The 20,425-nt window shown below is 34.3% G+C and overlaps 1 protein-coding gene across 3 annotated transcripts; it reads left to right on the top strand.

Moving 5' to 3' along the window:
- Positions 1–4,653: 4,653 nt before the first annotated feature.
- Positions 4,654–19,550, top strand: LOC112032069 (uncharacterized). Of its 3 annotated transcripts, XM_024064771.2 has the most exons (15): positions 4,654–5,169; positions 6,118–6,244; positions 6,360–6,400; positions 7,686–7,791; positions 8,789–9,624; positions 10,641–10,772; positions 12,284–12,356; positions 12,688–12,727; positions 12,821–12,893; positions 14,814–14,879; positions 16,634–16,711; positions 16,799–16,971; positions 18,016–18,062; positions 18,748–19,003; positions 19,090–19,550. In XM_024064771.2, the coding sequence occupies exons 1-15, from the start codon at positions 4,847–4,849 to the stop codon at positions 19,443–19,445; spliced, it is 2,727 nt and encodes a 908-aa protein (XP_023920539.1). In that variant the 5' UTR covers positions 4,654–4,846; the 3' UTR covers positions 19,446–19,550. The 3 variants fall into 3 exon arrangements, with proteins under 3 accessions (XP_023920539.1, XP_065622308.1, XP_023920540.1); XM_065766236.1 differs by lacking the exon at positions 14,814–14,879; XM_024064772.2 differs by lacking the exon at positions 4,654–5,169 and having other exon boundaries at positions 6,170–6,244; positions 7,686–7,786.
- The last annotated feature ends 875 nt before the right edge of the window (positions 19,551–20,425 follow it).

The following is a 20,425-nucleotide window of genomic DNA, read 5'->3' as shown; positions in this document are numbered from 1 at the left end:
AAAGAAGTAAAAGATCAGTTTGCTGTGTTCAATTGTGTTACGAGGCTAAGGCCAAGGAGGGAACCACTTCCTCAACGTGGATAACCTCACAAGATAATCTTGCCATAGAAATTATCCACTTTGAGTGAACGGGCCTTAATGGCTTGTGCCCAAAATGAATTCTTTATCCTCAACAGAGAGTAGGCTTTTAGAGGGAGAGAAGGGCTTGGCCTGTTGGTGCATGCTTGCCATTCTACACTCTCTGTTTCTCTTCTTTCTATTTTCTCTCCATTTTGTTATTTTGATTCTTTTCCACTCCTTTCTTTCTTTCTCAATGCTTGCTTGTGTGGTGTTATAGTGATGGTAGTGCAGTGATTTTCCTCTAGAGGTTGCTATGGTTGTGGTTGTGTTATTGTCCATAGCAAGGACCCTTTATATACTGCCTGCCATGACTGTTTTTTTACCAATTTAACCTTTAACCATTTTTGGTTGGTTTAGAGTGTTCCTTCCAACCACCCACTGATTTGTCAGCTGTCCAGCTACCACCACTTATCTGTGCTGACTGTGCCACTCTTCATTACCAGACAAAGAAGGCTATTTTGTTTGCTTGCTCATCTTACTGTCCCTCATGGCATGCATTTAATGGTTCCAACTCATCCTGCATTCTTTTGGGTGGTATGTTATCCTAGCAGGACATTACCCCCAAAAAAATATAAGCAGGAACCCCAGAATAGGCTTTCCCTTCTCCCCACCGCCAGACCATACCCTCTCTTATCTCTGGCCCATGACCTACCACTCTTGTATTGGCTGGGTACAGGTTTTTAGTACTTGGGCCTTGCGCGTGCTCCACATCTTTTGTATGTTGAAAACTTGTCTGCTGCTCATGCGTTTGCCATGGTCTAAAGGCTCATCTATGCATTTTGCCGTTCATTCTTGACCTCTTATGGTGTGAACTGTTTGTTGATCTTTCATTCTTTATTGGCTTGCTTCTTTCAAGGGTTGGACCTTGCTTGATCATGGGTTTTTTCCCTTTTAGCCCATTCTTTGCTCCTTCCGTAGTCTTGTTGCCATTCCTTTCATACCTCTTTGCTATTCTTATCATGGTGTTATTTAACCTGTGCTTGCTGAGCCTCTTTAGGCCTACTGCCTATTCTTCTCTCAATGACTCAATATGGAAATTGGATATATACTCATGCTACTTTGGGCTCTCTTAACCCATTACATTGCTCGTGGGATCCTTCGTCCCATTTCTTTTTTTCTTAAGCATCCTTGGCCCATTTGCTTTCCTTGGGCATCCTTGGCTCATTTTCTAACTCTGCATTTCCATGGCCTTTAACTAACTCTTTTGGGCTTCTCTGCCCCAATTATCTTATTCTTCATTCTTGGGACTCATGGGCTTTCCACTAACCCCTTACTTTCTTGCTTCATTACCTTGGGCTTGCTATGACCCATTCTTACTTTTCTACATCTCATAATGCCATTGAGTTTACTACTTCTCTCTTTGGGCTCCTTTAGGCCCATTTGCTGTCCTCAATGCCCATTTATTTACTTTATGGGCCTATAATCTATTGTTCCTGCCATTCGGGCTTAATGATTTTTTCTATTAATCTACTAACTCTATTCTGCCCATATTGTTAGGCTTCTTTTGGCTATTGGGCTTTCAAAACGAGCATCAACAATATCTAGAAGTGCTTAAGTGACGGGAGTTTATTATGGTTGACAAACATTTTTATAAGATATTAAGTGTTAACAAAATGTCTAGTGAGTGGAGAATAAGTGCTTTAATACTTATTTATAAGGGGATATTCAAAACTATATGCAGTGGCAGAGCCACATTGAGACCAAAGGTGGCCATGGCACCCCCAAATTTCTTTTAAAAAATTTAGTAGATAGACTCTAAATATGAGTAAACCCAAGCAGTTTTACTCTTCAAAAGATAAGATATGAGACTGGCCCCCCATCTCCAAGCTGCAGCTGATCTGAATCTGAGCAAAACACCCACACAAGTGAATCTTCCACTCTTTTCTCAATCTCTATCTTTGATTTCTCATTCCAACATTGGACACACTAATTCGTTTCTTTTATTTTTTTTCCCTTCTTTTTTACTTCTTCGTCTCACCCCAGTCGCTCATGACTTTTCTTCTTTACTTTTCTTAGTTCAAGACAGAATGGTGTGTCAAATAGTTGTTTCTTTGCATGTTGTGGTTTGCTCTAAGTTCTACCACGTGTTTTGTCTTCAAAAGCAAAAGTAAAAATTCTACTCTCCAGGTATGACTTTTCATCTCTTCTTTATTTGTTATTAAATTAATAAATAAGATTTTGTTTTTAATTCAATGATTATTAGTCTATTTATTAGCAATCTTTAACCTATTAGTATTTTTTTTTTTTATCTCTATCGTTACTTGATGGCTTATAATTTAAGTTGAAAATCTAGAGATAAATTAAAAAACTATTAATTCATTTTTCAAAACAATGGAATATGATAATTTAGAACATAATATATTTTTGGCTCTAATAATATTTTAGACCTTTTTATATGTTGTTGATATAGCATATATAGCTAAATATATATATATATATATACTCCCACATTTTTTATTTGGCTTCCTCAAAGATGAATTCCTGGCTTCGCCACTAATTATATGAATTGTCTTGAGATTAAACTTATGAGTGAACTATAAACTTTGAGAGAGAGTGATTGAACATAGGTTAAGAGATTAAATGACAACACTGAAAAATCAATCAATTTGGTTCATGCCATAACATTCTACCATATAAGCTATTTTCTCTTTCACAAGGAAAAAGAAACCTCTAAATTTATATTTTATAATATCTAACTTTATAGGAATATTAGATAAATAACTTTTTTTTTTTAACGTTTCATCTCTCTTTATTAAAATTTAACCATGATCATCTCTCTTTATTAATACCAACATTTTAAAAACATTTCAACTCAAAATTTATTTTCTCACTCATGACAACTCTAAAAAAACTCCTTTTAATTTTCAAACGGATGGGGTGGCAAAGCTTTAAGCTTCCAACAATGAACACAAAGAAGGCGAGGTTTGAGATTGATTTTTTTTTTTAAATGGTTATTTATGGAGAATTTTATTTTATTTTTGTTCTAGTCATGTGAGAGAGAAAGAAAGTTATTCTACACTCTAGAACAATAGAATTCCTATTCATGTAGAAAATTGAACAGTCAGATTGAGAATCCACAATTCACAAAGAGTGATAATTTTTAAAAATTAATTTTCTTTTAATTATGTTTAGCTATTGGTTAATATTTGAGGTTTAATTAAAACTTTTACATAAAAAGAGATAATTCTATTGGTTAATATTTGTGAGTCCCAGGCAATTGCCTAGGTTGCCCAATGGTTGAGCTGGCCCTAATGGCTTGTTCACTTAATTTATGGCTAATTTAATCTTTGTTTCATTTATGATTAATTATAACTTTTTTAATGTTTGGTTTCAAGAACCAAATTTTGTTGTCATTGTTAATTTTAAATATTAAAAATAATCAAACTCACTCTTTGGAGTATCTTATTTTCATGTAATTGAGCTCAACAAGTAATCGGTGTCTTATGAAAATGGTGTAGTACGATTTGTAATAACAATCCTTACCTATTGTATCAAAGATTGGAAGATGTTAAAAGAAAGATCGAACTTCTTCATACATACATATATATATATATATATTATTTTTGGGTAAAAAGAGAGGAATTTTTCTTTATTCAATGTCCATTTAATTTAGAAATTGATTATTTTAGCCACCTTATTTGCATAATATAAGACAAAAAACAAAAAAAAACAAACTTATTTTTAAAAAGCTATTGAATACAACGCCCCTATTTTTTAGACTTGAAAGATTTATAGTAAGGCAAATTTTTTAGAAAAATAAAAGAGGTAGAACAATAAAATAGATGAAAGGCGAAGCATTACATAGTGAAAGAAAAAAAAAGTTAAAAAAAAAAATAACAAACAAAGCAACTACTAAAATAAATAAAAAGAAGAATGAAGTGTTTGATCCCAAGAAGAGGCAGTCTAATTCTAGGTTTGTCTAATCGGTGATGGGCTTAATGAACATCAAAAACTTGAAGGTCTTAAATTTCATCTATCATGCTATATAGGCTCATGGAATTTGTGCACTTTTTGATGCATAGGTAGGAAGTCAATTAGTTTGGCAAAATTTGGTGAATAGTATTTTTTAAGGAAAATTTTAAGAGAATAGCATGTGACTAAAGTTATTTAGTTATGTAAACTTTTTTTAAAACTTAATTTTGTCAAACTCAAGTTCCAACCCAAAATTGATTTTAGCAAACTTGAGTTTCAATTTGTTATGTAATGTTAGATTGCCCCGCAACCTAAATTAATTGAAACTAGAGTTTGATAAATTCGATTTTGGGTTGGAATTCTAGTTTAATAAACTTGAGTTGCAAAAAGAGTTTAAATAACTAAATAACTTTGCCCTCGTGTTATCTACCTAAATTTTTCAAAAAATAAACTACTAAGCAAATTTTGTCCAATCAGTGTGGCAAAACTTGGGTTATCACTTCTTTAATTAAAAAAGAAATTATGCAAAAAAAAAAAAATTTAAAAACAAATTATCTTTTGCATTTATTAAACGCTATATATATATATATATATAGTCCATTAAGTTTATTTTTTTTAAAAAAAATAGTCTATAATATTTCTCACCACATCAGTTTTCCTTTAGGGTTTCAAAAATTGGAGCTGTCACAGTGTACGATCTCGGCCCTCTGGGCATAGTCGAAATCACCCGAAACGTCCGAAATTTCCCGGCATAGACCGGTATTTGAACCGGTACACGGAACATAGGGTTCCTCTGTACCGGTAATTTCAAAATATGGAGGAACCTCCGATTTCCGAGCTTTTGAGCGCGAAGCGCGGGAAGAAGAAGAAGAAGAAGACGTCGACAACAACCGAAGGAACTGCGAAGAAGAAGAAGGAGGATGCTCCAGTTCCTTCAGCGAACGCTGAGAATCCATCGGGATTTGCAGAGAATTGCAATGGCGAAAAGGTTACGGTCTTGGCTTTCGACGAATCGGCGGAGAAACACTTCAAAGCCATAGACACGATCTCTAAGCTTTGCGGAGAGGCAGAGGAAGACGATGCTCCTATTGAAGAAAGCGAAATCAAGCGATTGTCTTCCTCAATCACTTTCATAAGGTTTACGATGCCTCCTAATTTTACGCATATATATGTATGTATGAACGTATGTGCAATTTTGAACTTTAGCTAGGTATTTAGGGATGTGCATGAACTAAGCTGTTTATGCATTGCTTTGAATAAATGATATTTATGTTCAGTTGATTGTTAAACAAATCAAGCTCAATTCTAGGTTTAGGTCGATTATTAAACGAGCTAAGCTCAATGAGTATACATATGAGTGTGTGTGTATATATGAATTTATATACAAACTTTAGGCTGGAGCTCGAAACTTTAGTTTGGCTTAGGAATCTTGAATTTTGAATTAGTTACTCATGAGGAGTTGCTAGGTTCATTTAAAAGCCCTTATCAAAGAGGCTGAAAGCACGATCAAGTTATGATTTTTTTTTTGTTTTTTTTTTTTTTGTGTGTTTTACATTATTGATTAAGAGCAGATTATCTGGTGTGCTTGTGGACAACAGCTTCGATTAGGAATTTTTGTTGAAGAAGTGACTGGTTGATTTCAATTTTCATCCCTCAAATTTGGGGCACGCGCAATTTTGGTCCCCCAATTTTCAAGTACTCTATTTTATTCCTTCAAATTTCTGAAGTGTAACAATTTAGTCTTGCCATCAACTGGCCATCCTAATCTTGGGGCATCCACGTCAGCTAACCGTTAGCCGCATTAGCAAAATTGGATGGAAAGTTGACAGCAGGATTAAATTGTTACACTTTTAAAATTTGAAGGACTAAAAAATTGAGGGACTAAATTCGTGCATGCCCCAAATTTGAGGGATGAGAAATTCACCCTATAATATACAATATGGATGTCAAATTTTTTTGCAAGCTCAGATTATGATTATGGCAGTTATTATTTATTATGATCATAATTGCTGCTGCTGCTGCTGATGTTGTTGTTGTTGTTGTTGTTGTTTTTATTATTATAAATTCTAATTTCCATATCTGCAGTGAATGGAAGTATTTTAATTATGAACCAAGAACTGTTAGCTTTGCCTGTGAAGTGGGAAGCCCTGAAGGGAAAGATGTTGTTAGTGGAATACACTTACCTCAATTTTCTTCTGCAACTGTTCCTAAGGTAAATTAGAACAAGTTCCTCCTTTTTTTTCCTCTTGTAGTTTGGGGGGTGGGGGTTTTTTGTTACACAATTTTCTGCCAAACAAGTCCCTTATTTGGTTTCCATGCTGTTGTAGAAGGAGGGATCATCTGGGGATGCTGAATATGTGGAATCCAGGTATTTTTCATAGGACATTGATTTCACACTGATATAATGATAAACTGTGAAACTTTTTAATGCTACAATAAACTTTACTTTTTTTTTTTTCTGTTGATATTTTTGTGTGTCAGTCATGAGGAAAGTATCTTAGTGTTCCTGTTTATTTACTAGAATTCTATGCAAATTTTCGTCCTCTGTGTGTTTTGGTTATTGAACAGATTGTGAGAATGGCTGGAAAGTATGTGTGTTATCTGAATCTTACAAAAGTTTGATAATAAGGGTGATGTTGGAATTTCCTTTATTTATGTATTTATGTTGAATAGGGTTTGCTACCACATGTACATCTAGTTAGAGGTGGCTCTTTGATATATTGGTGTTGATGAGTAAAATGGTAGTTGCAAATTAATCAAATAGTGCCATCCTATTCACTAGTCCGTTATCCACCAAGTTATATATATATATATATATTTTTTTTTGTGTGTTTGGAGAAAATTTGGTTGTAAAATAACTGGAAAAAGGAATAAATAATGTGCAGAACATGAATAACATGTAGCACTCTCATGTAATGTAGTGCTGGTACACAAGTTTACCACTGCACTGTTTATGTCATTAGATTTAGGGTGCTAGTTATTTTTATTGGATTATGTTGAAGAATTAAAAATATCGTATGAGTTTTCATTGACTTTTGAAAATTGGCTGTCTTAAAAAGCTGTATCTAGAAAATAGTGAAGTTAAAAAAAGCTACACTTTGAAAAAGTGCGGTATCAAAAAAGGATATTAAATGGGCACATGATGTTGCTCATAGTTGATGCTTATTTCTTTCCTTAATCATGTGCTTGTATTGCGCACAGTTATGGGGCTTGCTCAATGCTAATTGTAGTTTTTCGGGTTTGTTCTTTTTCTTGTATACAGAAATTTTTGTGTAGTGGCTTCTTGTAGCAAGTTCAAAGAGTTTCGTTTGTTTCAATACTTGCCTGTTATCTGTGTTAAGTGCTACTTCCAATTGAATTGTGTAATATAATTGCATATATTATTATAAAAAATAATTGCATTTATTATTTTATGAAGTTTATTAATTATCAAAAAAATAATTGCATATATTATTTTATAAAATATAACTGAAGTAGAAGGATAGGACTTCTAGATTTTCTTATGTTTTAGCTGATGATGTTAGTGCTGAATTTCAAAATTTTTTGGCAATTTCTATTATAAAAGAAGGTTTACAATTTCTGTCAGTGTTGCTATCTACGATGACTATATTATTGATGATTGATATGCACATTTGCAAAATTTCTTTCAACAGATCTTGCTGCAGCAAAGACTTTGTGATCTATGTTGGAGGGCATGTTTGGGCTTTGGATTGGTGTCCTAGAATTCGTGAAACACCAGACTATCATAATAAATGTGAGGTACTTCTATATATATATATATTTTCTTTTTCTTGTGTGTGTGTTAATATATTACTTTATTGGAAATCTTTGGGGGCTAAACCCCCCCATTTTCGTGTACTTTTAATTGATACTTGTCAAAACTCAAAAGGATTGTTGGATTTGATGTTTAGATAGCTTATCCTTGTTTGTAAGATTATGTGTTCAGAAAATTTACTTCATTTGGATGGTTCTAATAAGTCTATCTGTATTGGACCTTAACACAATTTAGCCTGTCTATCCTCCATGTTCCTCTTATTCATTGATAAAAATCCTTTTTAACTAAATGTTGTCGTATCCAGAAAGCTTCTTGGCTTGGAAAATTTCAACTTGTTTAATTCTTACATGATTGATACTTGAACATGGAGGAAAAATTTATCTAACTTTGATATTGACTACCAAATATATATATATATATATTTTTTTTCAAATTATAAATATCTTAGTCAAGCATGCATGTGTGTGGTACTTTGATATTGACTACCAAAAAAGGAAAAAAAGGAAGAAGAAGCATTCTGCTTATTTTTAAAAACAACAAATATCTTAATCAAGTATGCAATGTTGATTGCCAAAGGCCAATCTTTTATTTATTTTTGGTTAGGCAGTGTGCCATTTAAGAATTTTGAGTTAGTTTCATTTAGGCAATTTTTTTGTGAAATTATGGGGTAACATCTAAAAATGGCTAGTTGGAATAGTTAGAGGACATTGTCCTAATTCATGCTGTTGAGCATTGTTATTTATTGCTTTATAGCAAAATAATTTCTCTGTTTTGTTTACAAGAAAGAAGAATTAGATATACTCCTTTATAAGAATTTTAGATGTGCAGTTTGTTTTTTGCTTTACTTATCCAAAAAAAAAAGAAAAGAATTTTAGATGTGCAATTTGATTTTTTGTAAGAGAATTTGTGATGATTTACTTGGCTTATTTACATTAAACCATTTTTGTGTGCCTGCCTTTTCTCTGGTTTCATACTTTCCAGTTTATCGCTGTTGCTGCTCATCCTCCGGGAACTTCATATCACAAGATGGGTGCCCCACTTACTGGTAGAGGTGTCATTCAAATATGGTGTCTTATGAATGTCGGTGTGAATGAGGAAGAGGTGCCACCTTCATTAGCAAAGCCAAAACAGGGAACTAAAAATAATGGGGCCGTGACAGATGATTCAACTTTATCAAAGAAGCCTAGAGGAAGACCTAGAAAGAAGCCAATAGAAGACACAACTCAATCAAAGAGGCCTAGAGGAAGACCTAGAAAGAATTTGATTGAACAATCTCTTGATAATTTGGCTATTCAAGCTCTGTCTGTTAAACACGCAGAAGATTCATCAGAATCACATGCTGTGGATGAGGTTCCTGGGAATGCCAAAGAAGGTTCTGTACAAGAAGACACTGTCAAAAAACAAAAACGACGGAAGCAAGCCGTATCTGCATGTAATCTAGCACTTGAAACTCCTATGCAGAGCAGAAGATTGAAACATAAGAAGCGGGCAGTGATCCACAGTGATAATACAAGTCCACTGTTATTAACACAAAATGAAGACATGGGATCTTCTGTTACAAATCATCAAATACAACATTACTCTGGACAGGAACCTGCTGCAAGTGATAATGTGTCTGATAAAGGTTCCTTAGGAACTAGCTCAGCTAGTTCCTTGATTTCAAAGGATGTTGCTTTGCCAAGAGTTGTATTATGCCTAGCTCATAATGGGAAGGTTGCATGGGATGTTAAGTGGCGACCTTCTAATGCATGTCAATCCAAATGTAAGCATCGGATGGGCTATCTTGCTGTCTTGCTGGGGAACGGATCTCTGGAAGTGTAAGAAATCTGCTTCAGTTGTTGGTTTTTTTGTCCCCTTAAATATTCTGTCTCCACTTTCTTTTGCCTATATCCATCAAGTCTTTTCAGATGGTTTTGCAGTTTCTTCTTTTCTGTTATATTAGGGGAGCATTCATGGTTACTTTTTAATCAATGATCTATGTTATTATGGAAATAAAGGTTGCATAAATTAACACCGACTGTCATAGACTTTCTTTTTTGCTGGAAAGCTAAAATGGACAAATTAAAATTGAGAAATTAAAATTTTTTAATTTTAATTCAATTGTTGGGAGTGGGGGATTACTGGATTAGACAACTTTTTATATATACTTTTTTTATAGCTAATAAGAGTAATATTATTAAAAATAAAAAAGGAAGAAAAATACAAGGTATTCATGATGGTGAACAACAAAAGACAACAGAAAACACAAAAAGCATAGAAATCAAGAATCAATTCTAAGGGAAGAAATAAACTCTGTGATAGAAGAACAATCTGAGAGACCCAACACCTAGACCAATCAAAGAGAGTCCGCTGGCACAAGTCTTGCAACTGAATTAATGATTTTTTAGTATTCTTGAAAAAATGGCGGTTTTGTTCCATCCAAATGATCCACATCAAACATCCTAGGACCAAATTCCAAATATTGGAATTATGTTTCCCAACACATTGCCACCAACAAAATAATAAGCTAGCTATAGACCCTGGCATGATCCAATACATCCCAAAGATATGAAGCATATGCACCCACAAAGAATGAGCTGTAGGACCAAAAAGGTGGACTTGGCAAGTAAAAATAAAAGCTAAAATATTATCCCAGTTTGAATATCAAACTACTTTAACATGGTAAAATTGGTGTATTGCAACAAATTGGACTTAAAAATTACATATTGAATGTTATCCTTTTCTGATTATGTCCTCATATAACATCATTCTTATGCAATATTTTGCTTCTACAGCTAAAATATTTATTACAATCTGTAATCTGTATCTTGTTTTGCCAACCCCGTCAATGCAGTTGGGAGGTTCCTCTTCCTCGTACAATGAAAGTTATCTATTCCTCTGTGCATCAGGAGGGTACAGATCCCCGTTTTGTAAAATTAGAGCCTGTATTCAGAGGTTCATTATTGAAATGCGGTGGCATACAAAGGTAGGTCAGTTTTTTTTTGATTACTGATTTGGAAATTTATTGGAATGGAAAAGAAAGTTAACTTCCCAATGAGCTCTAGCTCAACCGGCACTTTCTTATGCCATAAAGAATGAGATGGAAGGTGAGGCTGTGGATTCAAGAACCAAGCTATTGAATAGCTCAGCTTTACTAAGGAAAAAGATTATTTATGTCAAACAGTCAAGTTCAAGCCCAAGTTTAAGCTTGACTATCTTTTAAACCTGCCAAGATTAAACACAATAATGTGTTCGTGAACAAGTTTATAAATATAAAGCTCGATTTTAGTAAATATTATATGTTTATATGTATACATATGTAAAAATACTTATATAGTTATATAGACTTGATATTGGATTGTGTAAGTTTGTAATATGTTATTAAAATGTCTAATTATTGTTTGTAATTTATTGATAATATAAATAGTTTATTTTGGGGTAGAAATTATACATAAATTTAAACAATACAAGGTTGGTGGATCTACTTTCTATAAGCTCATAAACAAAAATCATTCTATCTAATCAACTCAAATAATATAATCTCGACTATAATTTAGTTATGTAGTTTTAGAATATATTTGTGAAGGATTGAAAAATTTTAGTTGTATCCTTTGCTATATTTGGGAAAGGAATAAGTTAATCAAGTAGATTATAAACAAGCTTGAGCTTGTTTGATAAAAAAATGAACCAAGCTTGAACATGTAATCTAGTTTGTTGACGAGCTCGAGCTTGGATCATGTACAAAATAATTTGGCAACAAATTGTTCCTGTCATAGAGACTAGGTTTGACTTCCTTTCTAATACAACTATACAAGACAGTTGGCAATCTCTCCATCTTTATGTATTATTGATCCAAGATATCGGAACTCTCGCTCTTTAGTATCTCTTGACCATCGAATCTTACCGCCCCTTCATGTATGTTTCTACTTTACTAAACTTACATTTCATGTACTCTATTTTAGTCCTACTTAATTGAAACTATATATTGCTGAAGACTTTATATGATTGGAATTTGCACTCTCTGACTGAAATCCCTTGATTCTTTGAGTCTTCACGAATTCCATCTTGTTATTTATTTTTCTTGTTTCTCTGTTTCTTTTCTATTGCACCCATAATATTCACCTTCTGTACTTGGGTAGCTCCCTTGTTTTCTTTCTTTTTTCAATAAACTTTTTACTTATCCCCACCCCCCCCACCCAAACAAAAAAAAAAAAAAAAAGTCTGTAGTTTACAGATCTTCCATATGCTGTTGAATGCAATCTGAGATGCTTGACTTTCATGTTTCAACAAGCTTTCCTCAAGGTAAAATTTTCTTGGGGTCATTGTCTCCATCTTCATTATTATGGAGGGCTTAAGATTTTGTTGGACATATTTAACTAATGCAGAATTGTAATGAGTTACCGTAACTATTTGCTACAGGCAGCTGTCTGTGTTGACCTTGTTATGTGGTTTACTTTATCTGATTAAAAGCTAATATGCCATTTTCGTTTAATGCAGCATCCCTCTGACAGTGGAGTGGTCAGCTTCACCCCCACATGATTACCTACTTGCTGGATGCCATGATGGAACAGTAATATTTTTATATCTTGTTTTTATTATTATTTATATTTACTATGTTTTTTCTTCTTGGCTTCTAATTGCATCCTAATTGATACGGGTCAGTACTTAATCATGCTTTTGCATAATTGGGAATAAGGAAATAGGTTTTTCTTTTTGGTAAAATGATACATGGTTTAGATGTTCTTGGTTTAGTGTGGTTACCATCATTAATAACTGTTGATCGTATTGATGCCAGATTTTCCAGCCAAAACCATCAATTGTTGATTCTTAAAGATCATGTTTGCTTCTGATTTTGAATTCATTTGTGGTATCAAAACTAAAGAAGTTTGTCATATATTCAGGTTGCTTTATGGAAGTTTTCTGCTAGCTGTTCATCTGAAGGTAACGGGCATATCGTAAGATGGTTCCAAGGATTTGAATTGTGATGCATTATGAATACTTAGATGAACTTCATTTCCACTGTTTGCTTTGCAGATACTAGGCCGCTGCTTTGCTTCAGTGCAGATACAGTTCCTATTAGAGCACTTGCCTGGGCTCCACTTGAAAGGTAAGTGATACCCAAAGATGGATTTTCATTAAATTCAGCTTTTAGTCATCTTATAAAATATTCAGCTCTACGATGATCTTTTGTGCAAAATGATAATTCACAGTTGTGCTTTTTTGGAGGGACTCCTTCAGTCTAGTTTTTTACTTTGAGGAGAATTATTTTCATGTGCATTTTTTTTTTACTCCCCTATTTAGCTGTGATTTTGGGCCTTATGATAGACAGCCTTATCTGCATTGTGTAAAATGTGATCTTGTGATAGTCTAAACTATGATATGCATTTAATTCGAATCTAATATATCCTGTTTGTTGTTAGTTTCAGAATGTAGATGAGCTCAGTGCAGATATCAATAAAATTACAAATCAGTTTTAATAGCAGATTAGCAACTTTAAAATCACATGCTTTTATTTGGCTGGTGATGGTTAACATCTGTGATATTGAGGCCAATGTTTTTCTCGTGGAATCTGATGCAGGACATGGGTAGCAAAATAGATGCAAAGGGAAAAGAAAGAGAAAACAGGAAATCCTAAGCTTCACCACCTAGAATTTGCTTGAAAACCTTAGGCTTCACCACTTGAGGGTGCTCAGCATCACCACCAACAAGAAAAAACATTCTCTAATCAGAAAACTTGTTCAAATTGTACTTCCTCAAACTATTCCTGGGGCCTCTTTTTAATGGGCTTTAGTGATCACATTAAGCCACAATTACATCCCATAAAATCCTAAGTCATGATAAAGGCCAAATTCAAAAATAAAATCTGGTATCTCAAAGAAAATCTGAAATAATTTTGGTTGTGCTCCCAATCCGGTTACCCACTAATTCAACACCCATATCTCCTAATAAGGCCAAGCCCAGTCCGAAATTCAAAACCCCAAAGCCCATGATTAAAATCCAAGCACACCAAACCCAAAACCAATCAACCCAAACATAAAAATAAAGCCCATTAACTCTGGTTTTACTTTTGAATTTTGAATTTGAATTTTATTATGATTGAGGATTTTATAGGATGCAATTGTAGCTTAATGTAATCCCTGAAGCCAAGTAAGAAAGAGGCTCCAGAAGTACAATTTGAATAAGAATTTTGTGACTAGCGAATGTTTTCTCTTGTTTGGTGGTGATACCTAAGGATGTTGGGCAAATTCTAGGTGGTGAAGCTTGGAATTTGTCCTGTTTTATCTTTCTTTTCCCTTTATCTCTATTTTGCTACCCCTGTCCTGCATTAGAATCTATCTTACCCAAAAGGGTTTGCTTATGTTGTTGACTTCAACTTTGGAGTGCCAGCATTGCAACTTCTGTGATTTATCTCAGAGTATGAAGAGAATTAACCAAGAAATGTTAGAAGAAGATATGGCTATGGCATGATTCCCTCCCCACCTCTTATGTTGATGTTTAATATGAAATTATATCATAAAGAAGTGAGACCTCAAACATTCATGATATATACAAAGGGTTCCCAAAAGAATTACAATCTAAAATATAAGAATTCTATTTAATCTACAAAGAAGTTCAAACCTTGCAAAAGCAATAAACCACTCATACATGGTCTGTAAGAATAAAGATTTAATCTCATCAAGAGTTGGCTCAATACCGTATGCGTCCATGTGAGGCAAAAAGCAGCTGCATTCCAAAGTACACATACTACCATACCTAAGTCAGTTTTTCCGACTAAAGTACACATCAACAACAGTTTGAGGCATCAATCCTCGAACTACAAACACAGTACAGACAGAAGACCGTAACTTTTAATCAATGGTGCAACAAAGCAAAATATTGTTTTTATCCACTAGAGTCACGTGCATGCTGAGAATATTTTAAAAACTCATTGCTGTGGGTATTGGGCTAAATTATGATGCAAGGTATTGGTATTACTGTTATTTTGCGTGATGGAAATATATAGCTCACTGTTGTTAATGATTTTCAGTGATCCAGAGAGTGCAAATGTTATAGTTACTGCTGGACATGGGGGCCTAAAGTTTTGGGACCTACGGTACAGATGATTCCTCTTCTGTATACATTCTCATTAATATTCTCTTACCAAATTTAAAATTTTGATGGTTTTGTTGTGCACATTTCATTTCATCTGGATAAAGATTCTTGGAATTGTATATAATTCAATTTAATTGCACAAAAATATTAGATTATCTGGGCAAGTAGAACTTAAATCAAAATTGTTGTAAGTAATCATGATATACCTTTATGGTGTGTGTTTGGTCTATAAAAGTCCTATTGAAGTACTTAGCAGCATTCCTGAAAAACGAAACTTCAATAAATTTTTGAGTGACCAAAGTTAAGGTTTAGCCTAATTATACAATTGAAAGCCTTGAGCACCTTTATCTTTGATAGTTTTGTTTGGGATGCACAAACTCTCATGGTATGATTTTACTTTGAGGGAAAAGAGTTTCTTGTAGCCTGAAATCTTAGTCTCTGAATTAGTCAAACTTTCTGTTTATATTGTGTCAGATTATTTCTGGTGATATATTTTAGTGTGTATTTATTGCCCCAAGGGAGTAATATACAGCCACAATCTGCTTCAAACTGAACCCTAATTCCATTTGTACTGTGGTTTCTCTCATGGATTGGTGAAACAATGCCGTTGTGTGCTCTTATAATATCTCATGAATATCAGGAGTCTAGTTAAGTTTGATACCATAATTAATATATTTTTGTTCTATCATAATCTCACACAATCTATGGCATCTACAATTCAACAATACAAAGATTAGACCATTCATGTATGGTGACCCTACATGTGACTAACATGGGTCTTGGGTGGGCCCTTATGTAATGGATGATTCTTGTGGCACATGAATTGTAGAAATGTCTCAAACTCTCAGACAATTTGTTATGTAGGGGATATGGTCCTTGTATGGGGAGTAAGAAGTATTGTACTCAGATAACTTTCTTAAACTTAATCGCCAATGTTTTGTTTTGCCTGGATTTGGAAATTACAGAAATATCCATGCTAAGGTTTATATGTAGCAGTATCAGCCACTGTCATAATTTGTATATAAATTATGAATTTAAAATTTGATGCCTAGCAGTATGCATGTCTTTAGGGTACAGAACCTTTATTATGCACTAATAAATATTTTAAATTTCTCATCTGAATTATGCTAGTTGCATTTACTCTACTACTTTGTTTTGATTATTTAATGTTCACTTCAAGGTTTAAAGTTTTGACCGATTATTAAGATTGGCTCTTGAGTTTATTTGACTTATTCTGGCCTCCTAGTTTGGAGATTGTAAATTTTCTTTTCTCTAGATAAGATTTCCTCCCAGTAATTAAATCCTTTTTAGGATATCAGTATCTAAAATTTATGATTCCAAGAACTTTGCGAGCACTTAAAATTAAAAATAGAAATAATATATAATTATTTTTTTGGGTTAATTCAATAGTTGGGGGAGGTGGGAGACGTCTCTGTTGGAAACACCAGTAGGTGCCGGTTGAGCTGCAAGGTTCTTGCTTAAGACTATAGACTTTACATTGCATTCTAGGAAACTTGATCTCAACATGCAATGAAAATTCTAGCTGTGTAAAAGTTCCATTAATGGTATGTTTTTGAATTTATTCTGTGTCATGATTTTTATGGAGAGGAAGTGCTGAAATTCGTGAGTTCATTTACTAGAAGCATTGAAGGCAGAATTGGTGATTACTGTTTAAGAATTTTGATGTGTTTAATTTGTAAGTAGTGATATAATTGCATGCCATACTCAACAGCTATAAACTTAAATTGTTTGCAGTGATCCATACCGTCCTTTGTGGGACCTCCATCCTGTGCCAAGGATCATATATAGTCTGGATTGGCTGTCAAATCCAAGGTAGTGTACGATTGATGCAGCACAAATTAGGATTATTAAGTTAAAATTGCTCCTTACTTTGGAAGCATTCTTTCTTCATCTTTTTAGATGTGTTATTCTATCCTTTGATGATGGAACAATGAGAATCCTCAGCTTGCTTAAGGCTGCATATGATGTTCCTGTCACTGGAAAACCCTTTGGTGGGACAAAACAACAAGGGTTGCACAGTTATTACTGTTCATCATTTGCTATCTGGAGTGTTCAAGTGTCACGAATAACAGGTATTTCGCATGTGCCTTTAAATGACTAGTAAATTTTGCTTCTATCACAACAAAAAAATAAGACTATGGTGATACATTGACTTAATTTTCATGCTCCAAAAATAACTACATCAGCCTTTCCCTTTCAATATTCCAAATCATATCTGGGTCTCTTATTGTTAATAATTTGTTTCAATGCATCTCTAATTATGCAAGCATACTGTGTAAAAAAGTTCAATTTCAGATCCTAAGAAAGTAAATATATTATGGTCTGAACTCCAATGAACTCTAGCTCAAAAGGCAACTGCTCCCTTTACAAGTATAAGGTGGAGAGTAAGGTCATGTGGGACCCATTGGGTGCTTAACTTGCCAATAATAAAAAAAAAAAAAGTCTAGTACATTCTGAATTGTCGCATGCATACAATTACAAAAAAAATTTAGATGGTTAGATCCAAGAAACAGTTCTAGTATATTTTTGGTTCTACACTCCACAGAATGTTTCCCTGGTTAAATTATGCATCAGTTGATTGAAACTCAGAATACATATATTCTTATCTTTCCTTTAAAAGTGGCATGTGAATATTTCTGGATTGGCCCTTCTGGTTAAATTATTCTGGTACTACTCAGGCATAATGATGGATCATTAACCATAAATCTTATGCAAAATGGCACAGTTGTATCTAAAATATAATTTTCTTGTGGATAGATGGTCATAGCATGCGTTTGCATAGAAATGAAGTTGCGTTTTGCATTTTTGGCTGGGTCCCACAGCACTGTTCACGACCCAACCAAACTTGTAAAAACGCAGATTTTTAGGTAAATCTTGGGTCCCACGACACTATTAATAACTTAAAAATTATTTTACTACTATATTTTCAGTAATAAGTTTTCAGTTTTCAGCAAAATAAGCGGTATCCAAACAGACCTATAGTCTTCACATTTGATCATAAGTGGAAATTTGTCATCTAATCCAGTTATGCATACAACTCTGAACTAAGTCAATTGAACAGATAATTTCTGGTATCAATTATCCACCAACTGTTGAATTTTGATTTTAAATGTTAGGCATGGCTGCATATTGCACTGCAGATGGGACTGTTCTCCGTTTCCAGGTGAGTTTGAGCTCCTGCTATGGATCTTTTCATTTCTCTTTTTAATTGGTAATTACACATATGCTAAGTGGGTCTTGAAACCTCATTCTTAGAGGAAGTACCATTTGAGCCATAACTCATTGGCTAGTTCCAGTTATGGGTCTCACCTGCTAAAATTTTCTTCTTATCTTCAATTCTGAAGAAAATCTTCACTCTTTAGTACCTACCTTGACTTCTATAAGTTTTGGTTTTGGCTTCCCTAAGCACCCTTTGCATATTCATGGATTGGTCATTTTAGGATATGTGCCCAACATGGCAACATATAATATATCATTGATTTTATGTTTTGGACCAACTGATTTTCACTTATTCTTGGTAGTGGAGGGTAGAGACATTCTTGGAATGTGTCAGTAAAACCTGTCAAGTTAGAAGGTTCAACCTTTTCTGACCATGATGATAATTCGAATTAACAAATTTTTTAGTGGGTCTCATCTTCTGGGGAGTCTTGTAGCACTGTGAATTATCCACAATTCTGTTTATCGTGCTCAGGAACTCATGCTTTGGCCAGATGGTTGGACACAAAGGGACCCCTTGTTAATAAATATCCTTTATTAGTAGGATTTGAGAAAGAAAAATAATAACCGTATGCAGTTCTAAGATGAGGCTAAGCTTTTCTTTAACATGATTATGTTGTGTTTTTAATCAGCTTACAAGCAAAGCAGTAGACAAAGATCCCTCACGAAATCGGACCCCACATTTTCTTTGTGGGTCATTAACCGAAGAGGAATCACTTATCACTATTAACACTCCAGTACCAAATACCCCTTTCCCATTGAAGAAGTCACTGAACAAGGGCGGGGACACCCCTTTATCCATGCGGGAGTTTTCATCTGAGCCACAGCATGTGAAAAGAGCAAATGATAAGATGGCAAAAAGTCCTAGTACGGATGCCACAACTTTAGGTAATTTTTGTCAATTACATTACGACATGCATTTTATAAGCTAGACAGCAGTTCTTTTTATCCTATAAATGTAAATTTTGTTGCAGCCCTTTGTTATGGCGATGACCCTGGTACAGAATCTGGAACCGAGGAAGCATTGACACGTCCCAAGAGCAAAAAGAGACCAAATTCTAGAAGTAGCAATAAAAAAAATCCAGAGGATGACCTGGCCTTGGTATGCAGAGATGAAGAGCCACCAAATACACAGGAAAAAGAAAATGGAAAAGCTGAAGCTCGAACTATTGAAGTTTTCCCTCCGAAAATTGTAGCAATGCGTAGGGTGAGGTGGAACATGAACAAGGGTAGTGAAAGATGGTTGTGCTATGGTGGAGAGGCCGGAGTTGTACGTTGTCAGGAGATTGTTTTGTCTGATGTTGATAGGAAATTGGCCTTGAAGAGATGAGACGAGTCCCTAATCTGTATATATTTGTTCCGCTTCTTAACTAATCTGTATATTTTTGTTTAATTTTCTCAACTAGCTATTTAATGTAATTTCCCTATTCAATTCCGCGTGGGTGAATGTATAGGTTTCTTTTGTTGCTTCCATTATCTTATTAGCGAGACCAAATTGTACAAGTGGCAAAAAATGAAAAGAAAAAAAAAAAAGTCACCAAATTGATGGGAGAGAACGGAAAAGTGGAAGCTTGGAGGATTGACGTTATCCTCTGAAAATTGTAGCGAGGCATAGGATGAGGTGAAACATGAACAAGGGTAGTGGGAAATTGTTGTTCAGTGGAATGGCCAGAGTAATGTACGTTGATAAGTATCAATTATCTCAAAAGTTAAAGCTATTGAAATTAAATCATTGGGTGTTTTAGTTTAAGTATCACTCACACCTCAGTTCCATAAGTCAAACTCAATTTCCTTAACAGTTCCATAACTAATACCTTTAACTCTATTTTTTCACCAACTCTAGAAAATATTTGTTTGGTTTGATATCTTGGGTGAATATCTCGGCTCTAAATTGTAAAACTCAAATTTGTGCATAAATTAGTGGGGCCTACTTACTGTAACTCGTACTTGCGTGCCCCGATTCTCTCCTCTTTCATTTCATTTGTCTCGCCTCTTACCAACTAAAACAAAACCCATTTTCTTCAAGCACTTAGCCTCTCCCTCCTCTGACTCAGATCGTCTGCTTCGGCAAGAGAGCAAGGATCTTTGACGAAACTTTTTGTGGTTGACCTCCACCGACATCGATTCAACCCCAGGATACGGTAATTTCCTCACCTTTCTCTCTCTCTCTCTTGTTTTGCACCTATCAGTTTTGTCTTTACTTTTTTGAGGCAACCTACGGTACAAAATTCAGGTCACAGGGATGAAATTCTTTCGAAATTTTTGGGTTGTTACCGTGTTTTTCCATTTTCAATTTGGAATTTATCTAAA

The sequence above is a fragment of the Quercus suber genome, unplaced genomic scaffold (assembly GCF_002906115.3).
Source record: "Quercus suber isolate HL8 unplaced genomic scaffold, Cork oak 2.0 scaffold_693, whole genome shotgun sequence".
Taxonomy (NCBI): Eukaryota; Viridiplantae; Streptophyta; class Magnoliopsida; order Fagales; family Fagaceae; genus Quercus; species Quercus suber.
Note: the sequence above shows the minus strand (reverse complement) of the source record. Positions and strands in the feature narration are given on the sequence as shown.

Bases quoted from the DNA above. Each gene is read 5' to 3' on its own strand.
- LOC112032069 (XM_024064771.2), top strand. From the start codon at position 4,847: ATGGAGGAACCTCCGATTTCCGAGCTTTTGAGCGCGAAGCGCGGGAAG. The intron at 12,728-12,820 runs GTAACGGGCATA...TTTGCTTTGCAG, and splicing joins TGCTAGCTGTTCATCTGAAG to ATACTAGGCCGCTGCTTTGC. The intron at 19,004-19,089 runs GTAATTTTTGTC...ATTTTGTTGCAG, and splicing joins TACGGATGCCACAACTTTAG to CCCTTTGTTATGGCGATGAC.